Source organism: Mastigoproctus giganteus, chromosome 14, assembly GCF_048544385.1.
Source record: "Mastigoproctus giganteus isolate SK-2022 chromosome 14, ASM4854438v1, whole genome shotgun sequence".
NCBI classification, from domain to species: Eukaryota; Metazoa; Arthropoda; class Arachnida; order Uropygi; family Thelyphonidae; genus Mastigoproctus; species Mastigoproctus giganteus.
The window spans coordinates 6,724,165-6,748,705 of NC_143588.1; the positions used below are offsets into that span (position 1 = coordinate 6,724,165).

The 24,541-nt window shown below is 36.7% G+C and overlaps 1 protein-coding gene across 2 annotated transcripts in view; it reads right to left on the reverse strand.

Annotated features, from left to right (window-relative positions):
• The window catches only part of Nup37 (nuclear pore complex protein Nup37), a 106,200-nt gene that overhangs the window by 49,610 nt on the left and 32,049 nt on the right, over positions 1–24,541 (reverse strand). For both annotated transcript variants that reach the window (XM_090389323.1, XM_090389324.1), the window contains exon 3: positions 16,658–16,788. In XM_090389323.1, coding sequence (XP_090245449.1) covers positions 16,658–16,788 — 131 coding nt within the window. The remainder of the gene's footprint in view (positions 1–16,657; positions 16,789–24,541) is intronic.

Here is a 24,541-nt window from a genome sequence, read left to right on the forward strand (position 1 = left end):
AGGATCTCTAAGAGGTACAAGCTAAAGGTTATAATGATTTATGCCCCAACATCGAGCCATGATGATGAAGAGGTTGCAGAAATGTACACCGAAACTGAGTCTTCTAAATGAGCAGAAAACCCACTACACTATCATTATGGGGGATTTCAATGCTAAGGTTGGAAAGAGACAAAACAGTGCAGAAAGGGGAACTATAATTTTGGAATTGGTGAAAGAAATGAAAGAGGTGAAAGACTTGTGGAATTTGCAGAACCTCAAGGATTGTCAGTAATGAACACTTTTTTCAAGAAAAGGGTGAACAGAAAGTGGACATGGAAGAGTCCAAATGGATTAACAACTAATGAAATCAACTTCTTCCTCACTAACAGAAGATATATCGTGAATGATGTTACCAATTACTGAATAAGGTAAATGTTGGAAGTGATCACAGAATGGTAAGATGCACACTTGATATAGATGTAGGAAAAGAAAGGAAAAAAATGACTCAAGTAAATAATACGAAGGTCTTTGAGATAACAGAAGAGGAGAAAAAGCAGTATGTACTGGAACTTAAGAACAAGTTTGAGCTTCTGCAGACTGCTCAGGACCAAGATATCGAAGAGGAATATTACAACTTTCTGAAAGTGATAAAGCCCAAGAAACCTATAGGCAAAAAGAAATCCAAAGAAGAAAAAATTAGTCAAGAAACACTTATGATGAACCAAAGGCAACAAATGAAGAGCAAGATAAACACTGACAAGGAGAAAATTGAGTATACTGAGTTATGCCAAGCCATTACAAAGAGACTCAGAGAGGACATAAGAAGATTTAAGAAAAGAAAAGTAGAACAAGCATTAAGAGAAAACAAAGGACTTAAATCAGCAGCCATGAGCAGTAATACAGAAAGACAAATGATACTGAAACTAAAGAATAGCGATGGTGTACTTATAAATAGCAGAGAAGGCATAATTCAAAGGCAGAAAACAACTATAGAGAATTATGCAAGGAGCGAGGGAATGATGCCAGCAGTGGGGAAGATGGATCGCAAATTAGTAACACATGCGACATACCAGATATTCTTCCTGATGAGGTAGAACATGCGTTGAAGAAAATGAAGAATCAGAAAGCCCCGGGAGAAGATGAAGTTACTGTAGAGTTGTTAAAATTGGGAGGAAGAGACAAACTGGCAAGGGTCTTCACAAAATGCATTAGAAAAGGTGTGAACCTAAGGAGTGGAATAATACAATCATAGTTTTGCTGCATACGAAAGGAGATAAATCAGAAATTGGAAATTATGGACCAATTAGCTTGTTACCCCACATATACGTTGTTCACAAGTCTCATTACTAACAGATTAGAAAGAATACTTGATGAGAATCAACCACAAGAGCAAGCTGGCTTTAGGACAGGATTCTCAACTATGGATCACCTTCACGTTGTTGTTATTTGGTTTTTAGGAGAATTAGCAACTAAGGCCATATTGCTCCGGGGATATGCGGTGGTCATTCCCTGACCTTTCCACATCCTCTGTATTTGGTGGTCACAGGCTCGAACCCCGGTCTAATCAAGAAGCGTGTGCTATGGCACTGCCATTCCTACCCACCTGGCTGTGGAAGCGCTCACCTACACATAATATCACAGCTAATGGAGAAAGCAAATGAATATAAAACACCATTATGCCTGGCATTTGTGGATTATGAAAAGGCACTTGACTCCGTACAGCATAAGACAATGTTTTGGGCACTGGAAAGACAAGGCATAGATACCCCATATATTATGATTTTGAAGAAAATATGAGAACGTATCTCCTTTATTAGACTAGACAAAGACAGAAGCAAATTTAAAATTGAGAAATGAGTTCGACAAGGAGACACAATAACTCCGAAGCTGTTTATGCTGTCTTTGAGGAAGCTTTCAGAAGATTAGACTGGTCGCAGAAAGGAATCAATGTGAATGGAGAGTACCTAAACCATTTACGATTTGCAGATGACATTGTGGTCATAAGCCAAGATCCCAAAGAATTAGAGAAAAATCTTAATCAGTTATGCACAGTTATTAAGGATTTTGGACTAAAGATGAATATGGCTAAAACAAAATATGCCACAGAAAGGGACATAATGATTGAAGGAGCAGTAATTGAAAAGGTGGAGTCATATACTTATCTGGGACAAGTTATTAGCTGTAATAATGATAAATGGCTGGAAGTCAAGAGAAGAATAAATTTTGGATGGATAGAGCATTCGGGAAATATAGTCACACTGAAAAGCAATATCCCAGTTTGTCTGAAATGTAAAATAACGAACCAATGTATACTCCACATCATGACTTATGGAAGTGAAACTTAGGCAATCACCAAAAGAATAGAAGAGAAGCTGAGAACTACACAGTGAAGAATGGAATGAATTATATTGGAAATCAGACTGTTAGATAAGAAGAGAAACACATGGATTAGGCAGAAAACTCAAGTAAACAACATTGTTATCAAAACTAAAGAGCTAAAATGGTCGTGGGCAGGACACATAGCTCGAAGACATGATGACAGATGGACTAAGAAAATAACAGAATGATACCCAAGAGGAGCTAGAAAAAAACCTGGAAGACAATGGCGGAGATGGATAGATGAAATTCAGTTTGTTTGTGGGTAGTAAATGGATGGCCATTGCACAAAAAGAGAAGGAACTGGAAAGTTGCTGGCGAGGCCTTCATCTTGCAGTGGATTGAAAATGGCTGATGATGATGACTGTCTTTACTGTCGTCAACAACTCCGCCAACCTTTGTATCATCTGCAAACTTGGATATTAAACTTGTTATACCTTCATCAATATCATTGATAAATATACAAAACAACAATGGGCCCAATACCGAACCCTGGGGAACTCCACTAATAACATTTGTCCACGAAGAGCAGTGTCCATCGATTACCACTCTCTGTCGTCTACTACACAACCATCCCTTTATCCATTGTAGCAACTTACCCTAAATGCCATACCTCTCCAGTTTGTACAGCAGTCTTTCATGTGCAACAGTATCGAAAATTGCTGACTGGGCTAGCTGGATGGGTAAAGTGCCAGCCTGGCAACCCAAAGGTCGCAGGTTCGAATCCCGCCTCGGGCTTGGATGAGAGCAGAAAATGCAAAAACCTTGAAAGGTGCAATATGGACACAGAAGCCGAGGTGGCCATATTGCAAATGCCAAAAATATCAAAATTATTTTTGGCATTCAGTTCCTTTGTGACCACATCATAGTATCCAATCAAATTGGTCAGACAAGACCTCCCCTTAAAAAACCCATGCTGTGTCTTAACTATTACTGCAGTCTTGTCTAGATGATCCTGCAATGCTTCTTTAACCAGTGATTCCATTATTTTCCCTGGAACACAAGTTAAACTAACAGGTCTACAGTTACTTGTGTCACCTTTTAAACCCCCTTTGTGAATTGGTGATACATTTGCACACCTCCAGTCCATGTGGACCTCCCCTGAGTCCAAGGAAGCTCTCATAATTATGGCTAAGGGTTTGCTTACTTCCTTTGCTGCCTCCTTTAATATAACTAGATAGATCCTTTCCACCCCAGGTGCCTTCCTTATGTTTAACTTCAACAATTTCTCCTCCACTTTGCTCTGTTATTACAAAATCACTTAGCTCCCGGTTAGTGTTTAAAACTCCTGGCACTCCCCTCATTGAATAACTCCTCATGTGTGAATGTAGATGCAAAAATACTCATACAGTTTATCAGCTACCTGAGCATGATCATCAATAGTCAACCCATCTATGTTAAGTGGTTCAATCTGATTCATTCCTTTCCTTCTAGAGTTTACATAAGTAAAGAACTCTTTGCTGTTTTTCTTTGCATCCTTTGCCAAAGATTTCTCGTAATCTGCCTTAGCCTGCCTAACCTCCTTTGTGACATGATTATAGACTAGTTTATATCTGCCATAGGCTTCTGTGTCTTGATACTCTTAATGCATCCCATACATTTTTCTTCTCTGCCATGAGCCTCATTAATTTATCTGATATCCATTTAGGCCTAAACCTTGAACAGTATTTCTTAGTTGGAATGAAAAGCCTAGTAGCCTCCAAATTTAAGTCCCTGAAGACTTCCCATTTAGAATTCAATGTTAGTAACATCATCAGTTGATCCCACTGTACAGATAATGGATATTCTACAGATCAGTGTAACATCAGAAGTAGAATTCTCCACGAATTGAGTTTTGGACTACTGTTGTTTGATTTTCACGACATCAATGAAGGAATACAGAATGTGTTGTCAAAATTTGCAGTGCTATAAAGAGTGGTAGATTCTCCTTCAAGATGACTTGGAGGAGCAGGCTTTAAATGCTTTAAAGATGGTCAGAAAAATGGCAGTTATATTTTAATGCAGCAAAATGCAAGGTCTTACATTAACTTATACAATTGGTGGGATTGAATTAAAAACTGTAGAGGAAGAAAGGAATCTGGGAGTTATGATACAAACAGATATGAAGTTCTCGGAGATGTGAAAATTACAGGCTATCCCCCCATCTCTACAGGCTATTATCGAATTGAGTTTTGGGTACTGTGTACAGATCTCCATACTGTGTCAAAATATGAAGATCTTGTATAAAAAAGACAGTGTTTTTTTTGAAAGTGTTCAAAGACAAGCAATCTGCATAATGAGATCTGCAAAAGGGGCAACTATATAAAGAAAGCCTTTGTGTATGGGCTGCTGAGCTTGGCAACCAGATACCCTCCTGGGTTCCCAACCTGAGGGTAGAAACTCCCAAGGGGGTCCACGAAGTGTTTTCTGGGGAGGGGTTTTGCCGTGGTTATATTTAGTTGCAATTATTTTTATAGGAAATTTCACCACAAAGGTTTTCAACACTTATTTATTTCAATATGGCATATGGCTACACTGCAGTATTCTACTAGTGGTTGTAACACTGATTTTTGATAAATGAAAGGAAGCGACTTAAGGTCCACCGCAGCGGATACTTAAAAAATATTAAAAGCCCGCCGTGTTCATACATATTAAACATTTTATATAATTTTAATTACTTGCTATGGCGGGGCCTTTAATATTTTTTAAAATTTCTGCCGCCTCGGTCTTTGTTTCACTCCTTAAAAATAAAATGTCACCATGCTTGCCTTTTGAGTTTTACTTCCATTTGCCTCTACATATCTCTGCGAGAGTGGATTTTCAATGCTTCTTCATATCAAAACAAAAGCAAGAAATAAACCGAATGTTGAGGATGACATGAGGTTGGTTTTAACAAACACTCAGCAGCAAATTTTGAAGCCGGTTGCCCAGATGCAAGTACAACCATTGCATTAAATATTAGGTTAGAATTATATTCTGAAAAATCTATTTTTAATGTGTTTTCTTTACCCTATTAAAAATGATTTTTTATGCAAATGTGACGGGGTTGCAGGTTACTTGACTATTATAAAAGGAGGTCGCGACTCGAAAAAGGTTGGGAAACACTGCCTTAGAGGAAACCTGACTGAGGTCTACAAGACATTAAGGTGATAGTAAGGAGAATGAAAGTGAAATTTTCAATGTTATAAAAAGATTCCAGAAATAGGGGCCATAACTCAAATTATGGTGGAAGAGATTTAGAGTGGGCAGCAGAAAGTTGTTAATTACTAGAACCTCTGTGGTAAGTTAAGCTTACAGTTTGAAGAAATTCAAAGGTCAACTGAATAGTTACCTATATCAGGAGGGAAGTAGATAATTAGTCCATATTCTTGCCTACTTTTTATATACAGGTGACCCCCGCTTAACACTGATAATTTGTTCCTTAAAAACAGAGTGCTAAATGAATCCGCACTAAGCGAGTGCCGCATTCCCATAAGGTAACATATGTATTTGTGAGTTGCGGTCGGTGCCATAGGATATTTCCTAATCAATAATAAATGGTAGTGAAAAGATGCACAAATGTCGGTCAAAATATTTAATATTCAAATATTTGTACATATAAAATAGTCTGCATTACATACGTATATAATTATGTGGTAACTATTTACATATCAAAATTAAACTTAAAATTCCAATTAAAATCATGAATTCAATTGATCTAAATTGATTTTAATTGAAAAATGTGTCGATTTTGGGTTGTACTTTGGCCCTCTTCCTGGTAAACTAAAAGGAGTTTTAATTTTAAATCTCCCGCAACGTTACCACCCAACAATAAAGTCAACTGATCCTTCGCCTCTTTGAAACCTGGCATGTTTTTTTTTCTTCTTTCAATATGAAACTTCTTTTAAGCATTCGTTTCCAAAAAAGTCCTGCTTCATCTATGTTAAAAACTTGTTGAGAAGTATAACACATAATGCCGCTCTTCAATAATTTTAACAAATTCTTTTTTGAAAGTTTCGGCTCCTTGATCTGCACTTGCGGCTCCTCCCTGGATTTTAAATCTATTCAACCAGCTCTTACTAGTTTTAAATGGTTCCGCATTTTTTTTTTTTTAGGCGAATTTTCTTCAGATCATCATATAGGCTAATCTCTCTCTCTCTCTCTCTCTTTTATTATTTTATATTATTATTATTTTTTATAATATTTAATTTAACTGAATTCTGCATTGGATATTATCTTCAACAAAATCAGTTAAAGTCTCTCCATTTCAATCCTAATAGCTAGCCTTAGTTGTTTGCAGTGGAACAGCTGTTTTTCCCGCTGCTAAAATTAATTTTTTATAATTGTTCTTACAGTTAAACTTGCCAGTCCTAAATTATGGCACACATCCGCTTGTCGTTGACCAGTATCGATTTGCTTCAAAACATCTAATTTAATTTTCAAATTCAGTCTTTTTCTTACATTTATAGTCTTCATACTGCATCCAGACATTTGTTGCTTTTTCATTCTTATCTGCCATTATTAACTCTTAGAAAACTTAACTGTATTTGTTGCATTAATTATGATACAATGTTCGAGTAAACTGTCCATTATGCACGATGTCTAATACTGTACTGAGTGATGACTAGACTTTGGTTAAATGCATATAACGCAAATATTACAAGCTTGATAATTTTTTACTTGATCATTGATCATTTTTTAAAATGTTGATCTCGGAACTACATAACAAGTCACTGTACTGCAATTAAATTAGCATGCGAGTAAATTTTACTGAGCGTGGGAAAATTTCTCAAGCCGGCATGGGAAATGTTTTAATGCTGTTTTGCTATTCATTTTCAAGCTGACTCCATCACATGAAACGATTTCATTAAATATGCTAAAAATGCATCTGTAAAAGAGCGTCAGAGCGATTTGTGACAGCGTTATAGTCTGATATGGGTTATAATATAAGAACAGCATTATAGCAAAAAAGCATAAAGCGAACCGTGTTATAATGAGGGCCTGCTGTATCTTGCTTTTCATTTTATTATTATTTTGATTTATTGATTATTATTATTTTATTTTTATTGCCAGTTCAGCAAAAATACTGTGGCTTCATTGCATTATAAGGCTACTAATAATATTAATTGTGTGAGAAACATTTTGGTGCATGCACAATTTTGCATATCACATAAGAGACCATAATAAGAAAAATAAAAGGAAACTGATCTTTTTAATCAACAAAATACTTGAGACTACAGGGGTCTCAGTTTTAAATTCTGTATGGTGGACCAACTAATGATGTTACCAACAGCAAATTCTAAATGGGAGCATTAAAGAAAATAATCACAGAAGCTACTGTGTTTTTCATATCAACTAAGAAATATTGTTTCAAGCCTTAGACCAAAATGGATGTCAGATGAACAGTTGACACACGTAGCAGAAAATAAAAATGAATGGGATGCTAATAAATTAGCAGGTTTTACAGAAGTCTGTGGTAGATATATATACTAGTCTGCAATCAAGTCACAAAGGAGGTTAGGTTAGGCAAGCCAAGGCAGATTATGAAAGGTTTCTGGCAAAGAAAGCCAAGAAAAGCAGCAAACACTTCTTTATATAGAAGGTGATTCAGGAGGAATAGTAAATATTTTGGGAGGTTATAGTATCAATTATTCTGAGTTATTTTTAGTAGCAATGGGTAAAATAGATATTATTTCTCACTCCCCTTTGATTATGCCATTGTTTCATAATATTAGGTGTATAAATTTAATGATTTTTTATTATGACATTTAGAAAAAAGTACTGGAACATTGTTCCGGTGCGTTCTGGCCCAAATACACCACTGACTTTGAAAAGTGGAAAATGAAAGAGTCCTTGGGATAAGTGCACAGTCAGATATGAAATTCTCTGAGCAATGTGGGGTCACCTTTTTTCACTTTCTTATTCCAAAGTTGTTTTTCCTTCTGCTTGGAAATTTTCTCATATCCAGCCAGTTCCTAAAAATGGTGACAAATCCCTCCCATCCAATTATCATCCCATTATACTTACTTCTACTCTTTCTAAAGTAATGGAGAAATCCATTAACAGCCAACTATCTAGAAACCTTCCATCTGATCAAAGATTGCCATTATGGATTCTGTCAGTGTTGATCCACTGGTGATATTCTGGCTTATGTTACCCATCTATGGACAAATTCAATGGAAAAGTTTGGTGAAACTCAAGTAGTTGTCCTTGAGATTTCAAAGGCTTTTGGTCATGTTTGGAATAAAGGTCTTCTAACTAAGCTTGCATCTTACAGTTTGTCAACTGTTTTTTGTAATTGGGTATCCAGTTTCCTCTCTGACTGCTCACTGCAGGTGAGGGTAGATGGCTCTCGGTCATCTGACTTCTTCTCCAGTAATGCTTGTGTTCCCCAAGGTTCAGTTCTTTCTTCTACGCTTTTCCAAAACTAAAATTAGCAGTTTTTAACTGCTAATTTTAGTTTTTTATCACTACTGTGATGGATAAACTTTCAGGTTAATGTGGCGTTAATGCTATTGCTGGTTTATGCTATAAGGTGAATGCTATAAAGTGAATTAAGACTAAAATGCATTAAGTGCTATTCAGGCTGCAAGAGAATTAGACTATGTACCAGTTAGTGCAAATGCATCATATTACCTTATACACCATCAGGCATCTCTCATATTGTGGAGTTATACTTCATAACTGTTTTGCCATCATTACCGACCAACTGACCGACCGACCGAAGGGCCAAATAGCCCTGAAACAGTGCCGTCTGAGTGGTGGTATCTGCTGAGAATAAGTAACAACAGTCTTCTTCTTTTGGTGAAGCGTAACTTATTCGAAGTAGTGCAATATCATGGTAACTTGTTGTGAAGTTTTTTCACAATATGAGATATAATTTAAACGATGCTGCCTTTGCAAAAATTTGCTAATTCAGAGTTTAGCTGTGTACTAGTATGATGCATTTGCACTAACTTGTACGTAGTCTAATTCTCTTGCAGCCTGAGGCATAAGCCCTTGATGCATTCGTCTTAATTCATCTTATACACCATCAGGTATCACTCATATTGTGGAGTTATACTTCATAACTGTTTTGCCATCATTACATCACTAGGGTACCTATCCACCCACCGAAGAAGGGCCAAATAGCCCTGAAACAGTGCACATATACAAAAGAGCCCTGAAACAGTGCCGTCTGGGTGGTGGTATCTGCTGAGAATAATAACAGTCTTCTCCTTTTGGTGAAGCGTTACTTATTCGAAGTAGTGCAATATCATTATAACTTGTTACGAAGGTATTCACAATATGAGATATAACTTAAACGATGCCGCCTTTGCAACAATTTGCTAATTCAGAGTTTAGTTGTGCACTAATATGATGCATTTGCACTAACTTGTATGTACTCTATTTGTTATTGTTAAATCAATATAAGACTGGCTGGTGAGACTTACAAATGTGGGGGGGGATGACTCTACTTGTTCCACAGGACTAGATCATTAGTAAGAATGAAGTCTTCTAGTAGTTCCCCCTTTGGATTAGAAACTGGGCTGTTCCAAAGAGGAGAAGCTGCTTTAGCATCTGTAAGGATCACTCTTCTTTTACCAGGAAGTCTAAGGAAAAGATTTTCCAGGTAATTTAGGAATGGCTCAAATGGTTGCATTCTGAAAACATTTCATATACAAAGTAGACTTGCCCAAAGAGGCCCTCCAGGCAAGTGCAAACTGCATAGTTGGTACAGAGGCCATTAATTCTGGTAACAGTAATGCTGAGGTCAGCAACAACCAGAGCTACCCAGAGCTACTCTGGCCACAGCATGAGCAAGTAACCTCTGTATTAGATTGAACAACCTTGGTGTTGAAGGGAAGAACTTTAGTAACACCTTTATAGGAGTAAGGTTCTTGTAGCCCTAAAATCTTAATTTGTTCAGTTATAATCTTAGATACATCGATCATTACTGTTAAAGCTCTCTGACAATTTAATTGTAGGATTTTAATGCTTGTACTAAAATTAATACCTGTTTGAGGTGTATCTGTCATAATCTGTTCTAGATTTTACTTGTTTTTGGGCTCTGAGGGACTCAGGGCACTTAGGGTCCCTATGACAATGGTCATGATTCAGTTTCCTAATTCTAAAATGTGGACAATCATTATACTGGTGACCCTGAGTACCAAAGTGACCACAGCTATTTTCAGTTTGTCTACAATTCTTCAAGGAGTGCTCATAGCCGAGACACTTAAAGCAGCGAGAAGCTTTTATCCCATGTATTGCCCAGCCAATGTAAACTTTACTGTTCACAGCTATCAGGTCTTTCCTGACAGAACCAGGCACTTCTATTACCAATTCCGGGATTTCTTATTTCTTGATTTTATTCTGAACCTTATTTTTATCTTATCTTTAATACTTTAATATTTTTTTAATACCCAAGCTCAATAAGGTTTTTATCTAACAAGTCATCAATAAAGTCCTTATCAGATATAGCTTTATTAACATCATAAACTATCATCATAGGGTGAAGTTTTTTAGGTGTATCAATGATAATTTTAAGTTAAGTGACTCTAGATCCGAGTTACTGGCAGTTTCGGTAAGAATACCTGTCTCTAACTTTTTTTGTTTGTTTGAATTCATCTTTAAAACTCTTAGTAGTTCCTTTTTTAATTCTCCACTAGTTTTCAACTCTGATTTTTAACTAGCTCTGACAATAACAATGCATTCAGGCACAATGTCCACAGGGGCAGAGGTTGCCACAACCTGTCCGCCCACATTCTTAGTGGCCACTGGAACAGCAGGCAATTGTTGATTTTCTAGCTTATTTCTTAATTTCTCATTTTGTGCTCTAAGCTCTAATACCAATCTCTCTAAGGAATTAAAGACTTTTGTAACATCAATAATCATTGAGGGAGTTACTTTCAATCCACCTTTTAGTGTGTCTAATAAATTATTTCACAAAGCAAAAATATATTCTATAGTTTTAGCTTCAACTAAATTTGGATAACCAATCTGATCTGATACATTACAAAAATTTTGTTCGGCTTGAGCAGGGTTTCAAAAAGGGAACTCCTTGTTAAAAATATTGACCTTGTTAAAAACCAATTGTACAATTGGTTGCTATAATTCTTGCAACTCTGCCTCCAGAACCTTTGGAGTCACTGTGAGATTTCTGGGCATATCAGCCAAAGAGTCAGAAGAATTTAAGTCTGACATTATATTACAATAATATGCAATTCGGCAAGCAAACTAATATATAGTAAAACCACTACCTGGAAATAAAACCCAATTCTCTTAGGTAACAGTAGATCTTACACACAAAACAGTTCCAGTTAAATCGATTCACTCAAACTGAATGAAAAACCTATATACTTCAGTACCAACAGCCTTTGGCCCTCAACCAGTTCCAACCCCTTTACAATCAAGTTAACAGTACAGTTGACTGCAAGGTGAGACAATGTATTTTCATATCTAAATTCCTGGATGAAAAACTTTCATAAGCATTATGTACACACCAAAACGACAGTTTTTCAACAATTTATATAAGATCAACCAGTCACCAGGGGGTAGTGAAACATTCCTAAAAAAAAAAAAAAAAAAAAAAATATTTAATGCTCTATCAAAAAATATTAGCACCACTCCTATACAATGTAAACTTTACTGGGGGGGGGGGAACCCCCAGAGAGAGAGAGAGAGAGAGAGAGAGAGAGAGAGAGAGAGAGAGAGAGAGAGAGAGAGAGAGAGAGAGAGAGAGAGAGAGAGAGAGAGAGAGAGAGAGAGAGAGAGAGAGAGAGAGAGAGAGAGTCATTTAAACCCAAATGTAGCACAATTGGGCACTTGAATGCAATTTTAAAAATCTTTAAAATCATAAAATAACATTTTATCACAGAAAAGGGTACTGGATGGGGGGGGGGCATTACTTTGGCCATATTATACACTAATATAACTCTTAGATACCTTCCAAAACACAAAATTCAATATTTTGACAATACTATATATTTCAAAGCACCAACTAGTAAATTCAAAAATGGTGCTTTCCAGCAGCAAAATGGCCACCTCCTAGGAACAAGTCCTGCCAAAATGATTGTTAATAGATGCCATGACAGTATATTGAACCATACAAGCTAAGAAATAACTCATTTCAACATTAATTCCAATACAAAAGTTTAACCCAATAATGTATCAGTTTGTGCATGATGGCGAAAATGCACAAATTCAGCCAAAATGGCGGCCTCCTGTAGACACAATCGTGTCAAAACTTCGTGCTGTGACCCCATGACAGGTATATGTGGGGAAGAAGGTAAAAATAGCTAAATCTCCATTATAACCTATGAAGGTGACACAAAAGCCTATGATAGTAACCAAGTTATTTTTGTTATTTTGGTTTTTTTTAGGAGCATTAGCAACTAAGGCCATATTGCTCTGGGGATATGCAGTGGTCATTTCCTGACCTTTCTGCATCCTCCGTATTTGGTGGTCACGGGCTCGAACCCCGGTCTGATCAAGAAGCATGTGCTACGCACTGCTGCTCCTGCCCACCTGTAGTAACCAAGTCACAAAGGAGGTTAGGCAGGAAAAGGCAGATTACAAGAAATCTTTGGCAAAGGATGCAAAAAAAAAAAAAGCAAAGAATTCTTTACTTATGTAAACTCTAGAAGGAAGGGAATGAATCATATTGGTCCACTTGATATCGGTGGTTCAACTGCTGATGATCCTGCTCAGGTAACTAACAAACTAAATGAGTATTTTTCATCTACATTCATATATGAGGAGTTATTTAGGGAGGGGAATGCCAGAGGTATATTAAACTCTGGCAGTGAGCTAGATGATTTTGTAATAACTGAAAGCAAAGTGAAGGAGAAATTGTCGAAGATAAACATAGGAAAGGCACCTGGGATGGATGGGATCTATCCAGTTATATTAAAGGAGGCAGCAAAGGAAGTAAGTAAACCCTTAGCCGTAATTATGAGAGCTTCCTTGGACTCAGGGGAGGTACCAATGGACTGGAGATGTGCAAATGTGACCCCAATTCACAAAGGAGGATCAGCAGGAAGTAAGTTTAACTTCTGTTCCAGGAAAATTAATGGAGGCACTGGTTAAAGAAGCACTGCAGGATCATCTAGACAAGACTTCAGTTATAGCTGGACACAGCATGGGTTTGTTAAGGAGAAATCCTGTCGTCTTGTCTGACCAATTTGATTGGATACTATGATGTCGTCACAAAGGAACTGGATGCAAAGAATAATTTTGATATAATATATTTGGATACTCTTGCACATGGAAGACTGCTGCACAAATTGGAGCAGTGTGACATTGGAAGCAAATTGCTGGTATGGATAAAGGGATGGTTGAGTGAGAGAAGACAGAGGACAGTGGTAATCAATGGACACTGCTCTTCGTGGACTAATGTTATTAGTAGAGTCCCCCAGGGTTTTGTGTTGGATCCATTGTTGTTTTCTGTATTTATCATTAAATCAGGCTTAATGTCCAAGTTTGCAGACAATATGAAGGTTAGCAGGGTTAATGACACTAATGACCACTACTGCCACAGGATCTAGAAAAGTTGAGCAAATGAGCTGATGGGTGGCAACTGAAGTTTAACGTTGACAAATGTAAAGTACTGAATATGGGAAGCAGTAACCCCAGAGTAACTTATCAAATGTGTGGTACTACACTGATGGTGGTAGAGAACGAAAAGGACCTGGGGGTAATTGAGCAGTCAGATATGAAGTTTTCTGAGCAGTACTGAAATTCCTGTATATCAATGATATACAGGAATGTTTTTAGCAGAGATAAGTGATTATCCCCTTGTATGAGGAAATGGTCAAGCCACACCTTGAGTACTGACTGTATAGAGGTCTGAAGGCCTTATTTTAAGATGGATGTAGAGCTGCTGGAATAAGTACAGAGAAGGGCAACAAGATTAGTGAATGGAAAAAAGGGTTGCTCTTACGAAGAAAGGGTTAAGTTTTGCAAATTACAGTGTCTGGAGACTACGCACATGCAAGGTGATCTGATTGAGAATTATTCTTCCTCTTGCTCAGAATAATTGCTGAGAGGGCATAAATTCAAATTGAGGAAAGACAGTTGTAGGACAGATGTGCAGAAGTTTGCTTCTAATCAGCGGGTGGTTGATTGCTGGAACAAACTTCCATCTGTCGTTGTAGAAGTTGATAGCTTAAATAGATTCAAGGCAGAACTAGACAAACATTTGGAGAGAGTGGATGGGTGAAATAAGGTTTTTTTTTTTTTGGCAGATGCCGTATGAGCTTGCTTTCTTGCATCATATGCCTTTACCAATGCTAAATGAAAAAAAATGACCAGGCTAGCGCAATTCAGAAGTCAAACTGTCTAAAAAATGTCCCACGACTTTGTGCAGCTGCCCAAGTGTTCAAAACACATTTTTATCTCTATCCCAAGTATTTTGGGGTGGACATCAATCTCTTATAAAATAACATAACTGACAGTTTAAGACCAAATTTTTCATGGCAGTCATTACATGTAAAAGACAACTAGAACAAGAGATCAAGGCGCCTTCCATAGCCAGGTGGGCAGGAGCAGCAGTGCGTAGCACATAGCACATGCTTCTTGATTAGACCGAGGTTCGAACCCGTGCCCACCAAATACAGAGAATGCGGAAAGGTCAGGGAATGACCACCGCATACCCCTGGAGCAATATGGCCTTAGTTGCTAATGCTCCTAAAAACCAAATAACAAACAAACAAACAAGAGAACAACAACAGAAATTTCAATTTCCTCTCTAATGAGAAATAAGAAATTGTCAGCTAAGAAATAAACATCATCAGTCTTTCTGATGAACATATTTTCACAAAACTAGGAACGGCCAAGAAACACAATATTAAAATAATACTCCAGGAGCTAACTTCAAAGCTAGCTCCTGGAATATCATTTTAATATTGTCTGACAGCTGATGGCAGGATTGTAGGGTTCCGTCTTGCTGTTAGAGCCACATATCAGTCTGTTTCAGTTGAAGTATCCTGTCTCATTTTACTGTTTACCAAATCACTTCATTAAGCACCATTCTGGAGTTAATCGAATACAAACCATCAGCTGCTTTGCATAGAATCCACTTGAACTGAGTCTTCTTGACACAGTCCAGTGGGAAATGTTTCACCTGTGGCTGCAGCAACCTCAGGAGACAGCTGATGACAGGAATTGCAGGGTTCTGTCTTGCTGTTAGAGCCAGATATCAGTCTGTTCCAGTTGATGTAGCCTTGGGCAACCTTGGCCAGCTCTTCTTGTAATGGTTCCTGTCTCCTGAATCTGCTTCCATGAGACGATGCTACGTGACACATTAAGCCAATGGGGCACCTCCACCTGCGACTGCCCGGCTTCAACTTGTCCAGCAGCCCATCATCTCAGAGAATCATCTAAACAATGATGATGCCATCCTGAGTACCGGAGATGTGGCTATCTCACTGAGCAAGCCACAAAAATGGGAATGAAGTAATGTGGCTGCAACCCGTGTTTTCAGAGGCATGAATAATTTGCATGCTAGGATGCCTATTATATCAAATATTCACCTTCAGCGACACTGTTCACAATAAAATAGCCATGAAAAACATTTTGTTCTGTTAATTTTGTCAAGTAGTGTACTTGGCTAATATTTATCCTGATCAAAAATAATAAAAACGTAACTACACTGTACTGCGTATTAATTAGCATTAGTATTAGCAGTGGTAAATAAGAAAGCAAGCTTATACAGCATCAGCCCAAAAAAAAAAAAAAAAAAAAAAAATTCTTATGTATACTCCGGTAAGACCACCAGGTCAGTGGAGCTCACATTAAAGTATCAATACAAATGTTAATCATAATTAGCAGTCACGGCTTGAACTCCAGTCCACCCAACTAGAACGTGTTACTGCATTTACGCTCCCAACCACTCAGCTACATCAGGCCTAATCATTTTCCCCCCCCCAATAGTTTTGTCTAGTTCTTCCTTGAATTTATTGAACAAAAAATGTATATATATTTATATAACAACTTCAAATATGAAACCAACAAAATATACATAATATAAGCAAAACAGAAGAGCTTTGGAACTGTATGCCCCATTGTGGGACAATAAATACAGCAGGCTGACATCATAATCAAACAATGAATGAAAATAAATAAGTAAAAATAAGAAAAGGACACAGGGTAAGAAAGAACTTAACCAGTATTTCAAGAAGCTGTATTAACATACAAATCAAACTTCATTTTACTGTTTACCTACCAAATCATGAAAAATATAAAACCATCTAATTTATGTTTTTATTTTATTAACATGCAAACTGTGATACTACTCAGATCTCCATATTAATATTGAAGTTAGATATGAAAGGAAGACATGTTCTCTAAGTTATTTACATCATACCAAATTTTCTTCTGTATATCTTCTGTGCATATTAAAGTTTGTGGGCTCCAAACAACACAATCAACACGAGATCCTGAATGAAAGGCCTTTAATTCTTCATATTCAATGTTTTCCAATTCAGCATTCTCTTCCTAAAAATGCAGAATAATAAACTCATTATGATGTTAAATAGCTGATGGCAAGCAAAAAAAAGTTATTATTATTTTTTAATGAATAGTATGCTTTCAGTGTTCTACAATATTATACCTTAATTCAATTTAAGGAAGGATGGTTGCAGGATAGATGTGTATAAGTTTGTCTTCGACCAGCATATGGCTGATTTTTGGAACATGTTTCTATCTGTTGTTATGGAAGTGGATGGATTGAATAAATTCAAGGGGGAACTAGACAAATTCTTGGAGGATGCAGATGAGTAAACTGTTTTTTTTTTTTTTTTTTTTGGCTGATGCTATAGCTTGCTTTCTTGCATCATTTTCCATTACTACTACTCTGCAACTACAAAGATGTAAATTTGTTTTCACTTCATGTAGTATTATTAACCAGAAGTTAAAAAATAAATAAACTATATATACAGTATATCACGTACAATTGTGTTACATGTTTTTACAATTGGGGTGTGCCCCCATCTAATGACTTCCTGAGAAATGAAAGATTAATGAACTTCATTCTTGCACCAATACAGTACCACTACAAGCTGGCAGTTTTCTGCCTTTGCCAAAAAAAAAAAAAAAAAATATATACATATATATATATATATATAAAATGTACAGGAATCCCTCGATTAGGGTGGGTTCAAATAGCGTGAGACTCGAATTAGCGTGGTTTATATTTAGCTACAATTTTCGATTAGTACGAATCAAAATTTCGATTAGCGTGGTATTTTGGCTTGGCCTAAAGAAGTTGAAGCTGGTGATGCTACGAATATAAATACACTGCTAAAGTATGCACAACATTAGAGAACATTATAGAAACACATCACTTGTTTTCTTAGTGAGTGCGCGGCTCTGTTCACAAAAGGGAATTACTGTTTATATTGTGTCGCGACATACCTTCTCCATCGAGAAGCGTTATCTAGAAATAAACAAAAACGAACACAAGATATAATATGGGAAGCTAGTTTGTTTTTCTACCGTAAGAAAATAAAAAGAAAAGGATTATTTCAAACGTGTATTATTACAACAATTGAAATATTTTCTAACATTATGCACTCTGAAGGACAACACTGGCCACACTGCATTTATTACGTACATGCAGATCAGTTGCTTTCGGTTGTTCTTGCATTGCGTATTAATGTGCAGACTCCCGTGTATCTTCTGCCATTAATTACCGTGCATACTAATTAATTACCATATTTCCTCATGTATAAAACGCACCTTTTTTTGAAAAATTTGGGGTCTAAAAACTGGGTGCGTCTTATACAGTGGTTGTAGATTTTTTTTTACTTGCATTTCCTGCTTTTTCGCGCTTGTTGTCTTTGCGCTCATTGTTTCGCACTTGTTACCGGTATATTAGGTTACGTTTTGCCACTCTCTGTCCAGAAATGGCTCAGAAAAGATTTTCGTACAGTGCTGAATTCAAGTTAAAAGTGATCCAGTTTGCAAAAGTGAATGGAAATCGTGCTGCTGAATGTAAGTTTGGTCCTCCTCCAACTGAGAAAACAATCCGAGACTGGCTACGGGAAGAAGAAACCTTACTGAAAACGCCACGGCAGAAGAAGGCCATTGGAGGCAAGTCAGCAAAATGGCCTGATTTAGAGAGGGAATTGAAGATATGGATTGAGGAGCAAAGGGCAATTGGAATTCCTGTGTCCACAAAGATGGTTCAGCATGAGGCAAGAAGAATTGCTGATGAAAAAGAAGTTATTGATTTCAAAGGAGGACACAATTGGGGCTTCAGGTTCATGAAACGGAATGGACTAGGCATGCGTACACGCACCAGACTTGCCCAAAAGATGCCTGAAAGCTATGAGCAGAAGGTCCTTGAATTTCATTGTTTTGTCATTCAATATCAGAAGACACATCAGTTTAATTGGGACAGATTGCAAATATGGACAAAGTCCCCCTTCAATTTGATGTCCCAAGTAACAGAATTGTTGATAAGAAGGGGGTGAAAACTGTAACTGTGAAGACAAGTGGACATGAAAAGAGCCATTATACAGTTGTTCTAACTTGTTGTGCCGACGGAACCAAGCTGCCTCCTATGCTGATTTTCAAACGCAAAACAATGCCAAAAGAAGACATTCCTCGAGGAGTGGTTGTCCACGTCCATGACAAGGGTTGGATGAATCAGGATGGGATGAAGATCTGGTTTGAGAAATTCTGGAGCAGGAGACCAGGGCTCTTACACAAACCTGCCCTATTGGTGCTTGATCAGTTCAGGGCACACATAACAAAAAATACAAAGAAGATTGCTGCAGAGCAAAAAACAAAACTTGCTGTCATACCTGGAGGCTTGACATCCCAGCTCCAACCACTTGATGTCAGCATTAACAAACCCTTCAAAGCTGCCATGAGAGACGAATGGAACCAAACCAATAGATGAAGTCTTCTGGGGACAATTTGACACCAGCAGGAAGAGTGAAGAAACCAACTATAGGAGAAGTTTGTACCTGGGTGAAAAGATCCTGGGATAATATCAAGATTGAGATCATTGTCAAGTCATTTAAGAAGTGTGGCATTTCAAATGCCATAGATGGAACTGAGGAGGAGGCAATATATGAAGACAGTGATTCGTCATCAGACACAGATGAGGACAAGCTAATGGATGGGAGTTTTGACAGTGATGAGTTGTATGAATTTTATGATGAATAAAACTTGAGTTCAATAACTTTATGTAATACATTTTTTTCAAATTTCGGGCTCCAAAATTAAGGTGCGTCTTATACATGGGAAAATACGGTACATTAATGTCTATTAAAATTTTTAAATATTACATAATTATTAACTATAGATAAAAGGAAAAGTGTATCTGATAGTGCCTCTGATAAAAAGAAAAGAAAAGTGATAATATTAGATGAAAAAATTGAAGTCATAAAAAGATTTGAAGATGGTGATAGTAAAATACAAATTTCTCAACATCTTGGAATGCCTAAATCAACGGTTCGGATGATTTTAAGTAGGGCCAGTGCATATAAGGAAAAAGGTAAGCTTGCTTCATAGTCAGCATGCACAAACCACAAGATATAGAAGTGTTACGATGATTGAGATGGAACGTGTTTTAGCCATTTGGATAGAAGACTGCAATCAAAAAAGAATTCCAATCTGCACAATGACCATAAAAACAAAAGCCTTGAGTATTTTTGCAATGTTAAAGGAAAAGTCAACAATAGAAAACTTGGGTAGAGCAGTAACTGAAGAAAATGTTCAAGCAAGTTCTTCAAAAGAAAAAGTGATTGAAACGGAAACAGAAGAAAATTTCACTGCCAGTAAATGCTGGTTTGAACGTTTTAAGAAAAGAACAGGACTGCATAACATTGCACTGCATTGACTGGAGAAGCAGCAAGTGCAGATAAAGATGCAGCCATGAAATATCCCATCAACAATTTTAAAGAAAATTGTTGATGACGGCAGCTACGCAGATCAACAAATATTTAATGTTGATGAAACAGGCCTTTTTTGGAAACGAATGCCAAAAAAAAAAACCTTCTAGCAAAAAAAGAAAAGGCTCAACCAGGCTATAAAGTTTCCAAAGATAGAATAACACTTTTATTGGGAGGCAATGCAGAAGGCGATTTGAAATTAAAGTCCATGGTTATCTATAGAAATGAAACTCCCAGATCTTTCGGTAAAGGTTTTAATAAAGCAGGCCTACCTGTTGTTTGGCGCTCTAATAGAAAAGGTTGGGTCATGAAAGCTTTATCTGAAGAGTGGTTCACTAGCTTTTTTTCCCCGAAAGTTAAGGCCTACTGTGAATAAAATAATCTTGCATTCAAAATGTTATTAATTTTAGACAATGCCCCAGGCTACCCACCAGCACTTTCTGATTTGTGTGAAAACATGAGTTATTTTTTTTACCTCCAAATATGACAAGTCTTTTACAGCCTATGGATCAAGGCATAATCGCTACTTTTAAGGCCTATTATTTAGGCAAAACATTTGTGCAAGCAATTAAAGCAACAACTGGAGATGGTGCAGTTTCTTTAGTTGAATTTTGGAGAAATTACAACATCAGGAAAGCAATAGACAATATTCACGAGTCATGGCCTGAAGTAATGTCCAGCAATATGAGAGCAGTTTGGAAGCATATTTTGCCACATTGCACAAAAGATTTCTGTAGTTTCACTCATGTCAAAACTGTTATTGATGAAACAGCAAATATTGGAAGAGATCTAGGCTTTGAAGAAATCAACAACAGTGATGTTCGCGAATTGCTGGAATCACATTCAGAACAATTAAATGATTCTGACCACCTTAATATTGATGAACAACGAGCATATGACGAGGTGGAAATTTGTGAGGAAAAAAATGTTCGAGTAAAGAAGTTGACATTAAAAGAACTTGAAGGAATATTTCGCGCAGCTGAAAATTTGAAACAACTAATCATGGATGCAGACCCAGATATTGAGTGCAGTATGCAAATTTGCAGGAATAACGAAAAAGATGTGTATCCATACAAGTGAATTTATGATGGAAGGAAGAAAGAAAAGTTTGTGCAAACCAAGCTTTTAAGATATTTTACAAAGAAATAAAGTGAGTTACATATTGTAATTTTTTTAATTTCAATAAACTTTTGATTACTGTACTGCAAATATTTGTAATTAACCTTTGCTTTTATACTAAAAAGGTAAAGTGCAGCCATTATCAACCCACTGCAGGATGGAAGCCTCCTCAACAATTCATGCTGAGGGAAATGGACCATAATCTGCCACGCTGGTCCAGTGCGGGTTGGCAGATCGACCGTATTCAGCAGTCAGGGGCTTGAACCCTGGTCTATTCAAAGAGCGTGTGCTACTGCACTCCCGCTCGGCTACGGAGGCCCTTGCTTTTATACTACTATACATTAAATTGCCATAAAAAACGTATTTTTAAAATTATTGATTGGTATATTGTAGTTCTTGGAATGAATTAGGCTATTTTGTATTGATTATTAATAGGGCTTGCAAACCGGTTTTATAAAACCGGTTAAATCGGTTTTCATATTGAGTTGTTAAAACCGAAACCGAGCTTCTAAAACCGGATTTGAATATTTTCTTAGTTAGCCGTCGAATATAGTTTTTTGTTACGCACATTTTCTTTTGTTTGTTCTTTTGTCTGGATTGTTCAACTGCTTTATGTTTTAAACATGTTTTTTTATTTTATTTTATGTTTAGGTACGAATCTCATGGGCAAGTGGCCCAAATCTAGGATGGAATACCTTTTATCTTCCCACCTGTATCATGGCACGATGCAGGTGTACTCATTTACGACTGAGTGAGTCGGAGTGATAGCATAAAAGAAAATGCTCAACATTTCTCCGTTCCATCTATCTTGTTCGCCAGGCAAGTTATGGAACGTATTTATGGTTACCCACTAGAAACAGATTCGCTGAATATTGCATCAAATTTAAATCGTAGAAAGTTTTTTTGCTTCTTTATTCCTATTAAATTTACGATCAAATGTTCTCCAAAAAGCAGCTTCACCAAATTTAGCTTTTATGTAATTTTGAAAATACAATAGATTTAACTGGGGAAAAAAAAATTTCGAGTAAATAAATAAAAAATTTCTTTCGTGAAAATTTTGAAACTTGCCTCGTTTAGACTCTTCATTCAGTGCCTGCGGGAGTGACGCATAGTATTGTGCCTTTGTTATCTTCAATATTTTTATTTAAAATTGTCGGTGATATAAATTCCTACTAATTAATACTTATTACTCTTAATATGTCTAAGATGAAATCAAATGTATGGAATTATTTTGCTCAAAAAGCAAAGATGAAGCACAATGTTCGAAATGTCAGAAGATAATGAAGTCGTCTGGAGGATCTACATCATTTTTGATGTTGCATTTAAAGAAAATGCATCAGATTGACATTAAACAAGATAACAGTGAACCTCCCGTAAAAATGGTAAGAACATTAGAAAACTTTATCCTTAAAAAATCTATGGAAGAAGAGATTTCAAAATTAGCTGCTTTAGATGGATTTTCTTTTAATTCAATTGCCAAGTTTATACAATCAAGCCTTCACCTTCAGAGAAATAAATACGATAAATTACCACCAGCCTCAGTGAATGGAATTAAAAATATGGTTCTGAATTATTATAAAACTAAGAAAGAAGAACTCATTCAGCATTTCAAAAATTCATTGGTTTTGGGTGCACGGTATTCATTGACTAGACGAATATACGTCTATACAAAATAAAAGGTATATGAATATAAATGTGCATTTAAAAGACAATAATTGGTCATTAGGTCTTATTGAGATTAATGGTTCACTTGATAGCAGAAAAACTGAGCAAATTGTGAATGGACACTTGAAGAAATTTGGTTTGAACTTGAATGAGGATATTGTTGCCTGCACCACCGATGGAGCAGCAATGATGATTACGTTTGGCATGAAAATTACACCTAATCATCAACAATGTATAGCGCATTGTATACATCTGTCAGTTATAGATGTACTGTATGAAAAAGCAATCAATTAAGGTGCCACAGTCTCTGAGTTTCCCAAAGACAATGAAGAAAATGAAAATAATGAAGAAAGTAGTGATGATGAAGAAGTTGAAGAAAGACAGCAAGGCATACTTTATCAAACCGACTTTACCGATGAGTTCATTTATTTCTTCAATCCAATGGCCAATATTGCACAAACTATTAACAAAGTTAGAAAAAGTTGCAAGCTTTTTCGAAAATCGCCTACCAAAAATGACATATTACAAAATTTTGTTAAAGCAAAATTTAATGGGAAAGAATATAAACTTATATTAGATTGCAAGACTAGATGGGATAGCACATTCTATATGATTGAGAGATTTTTGAAATTGAAAAATTGCATTTCAAATGCTCTATGTGCAGTACTGTCAACTGAAGCTGTGTCTGACGATGACTGGAAAACACTTGAATTGCTATGTGAAACTTTGCGACCAGTTGAAATGATTCTGAAGGCTATAACCTCAGAAAATAGACTTACTTAAAGCAGAGTCTTCAATAGAATTTCTGCTTACTAAGCTTGATACAGCAGAAAACCCATTTGTTTTAAAGTTTCACCAAAGCCTTTTGCAGCGTTACAATGCAAGACGAAATTGCCAAACTTTGGCTTTGCTGAGCTATTTGTTGTACACAACCCCAAAAAGTTTAGGAAAAAAGATTCAGTTCAAGAACTTTTTGATTTTCCAAGTAAGCAAGTTTTGAAAAAACATGCTGCAGAGATTTATCAGAGATTATTTGCAAAACATTCCGAAGGAGTCTTAGCATTGAATGAACTAACTGAAAATAAATGAACTGTTCTTTTAGAAGTAAACAAAGACTCGTCTAGTTCTGATGTTGGAGATACACTCATTAGCATTAGCATTAGTAGAGGCATATGATGCAAGAAAGAAAGCTTATTCAGCATCAGCCAAAAAAAAAAAAAAAAAACTTAACCACTACTCCCATTTCACCCCTCCGTTCATTCAAAATACCTGTCCAGCTGAGCCTTAAATTTGTTTAGGCTATCAACTTTAACAACAAGTGATGGAAGTCTATTCCACAAACCAACTGCCCGCTGGCTAAAGGCAAATTTCCGCACATCTATCCGACATCCGTCCTTCCTCAATTTGAATTTATGCCCTCTCAGGTGATTATTCTGAGCAAGAGGAAGAATCCCATCGGCATTGAGCATGCTCAAGCCATTCAAAGCCTTATACACCTCTATCAGATCACCTCGCCGATGCCTAGTCTCCAGACACTGCAATTTGCAAAACTTAAGCCTTTC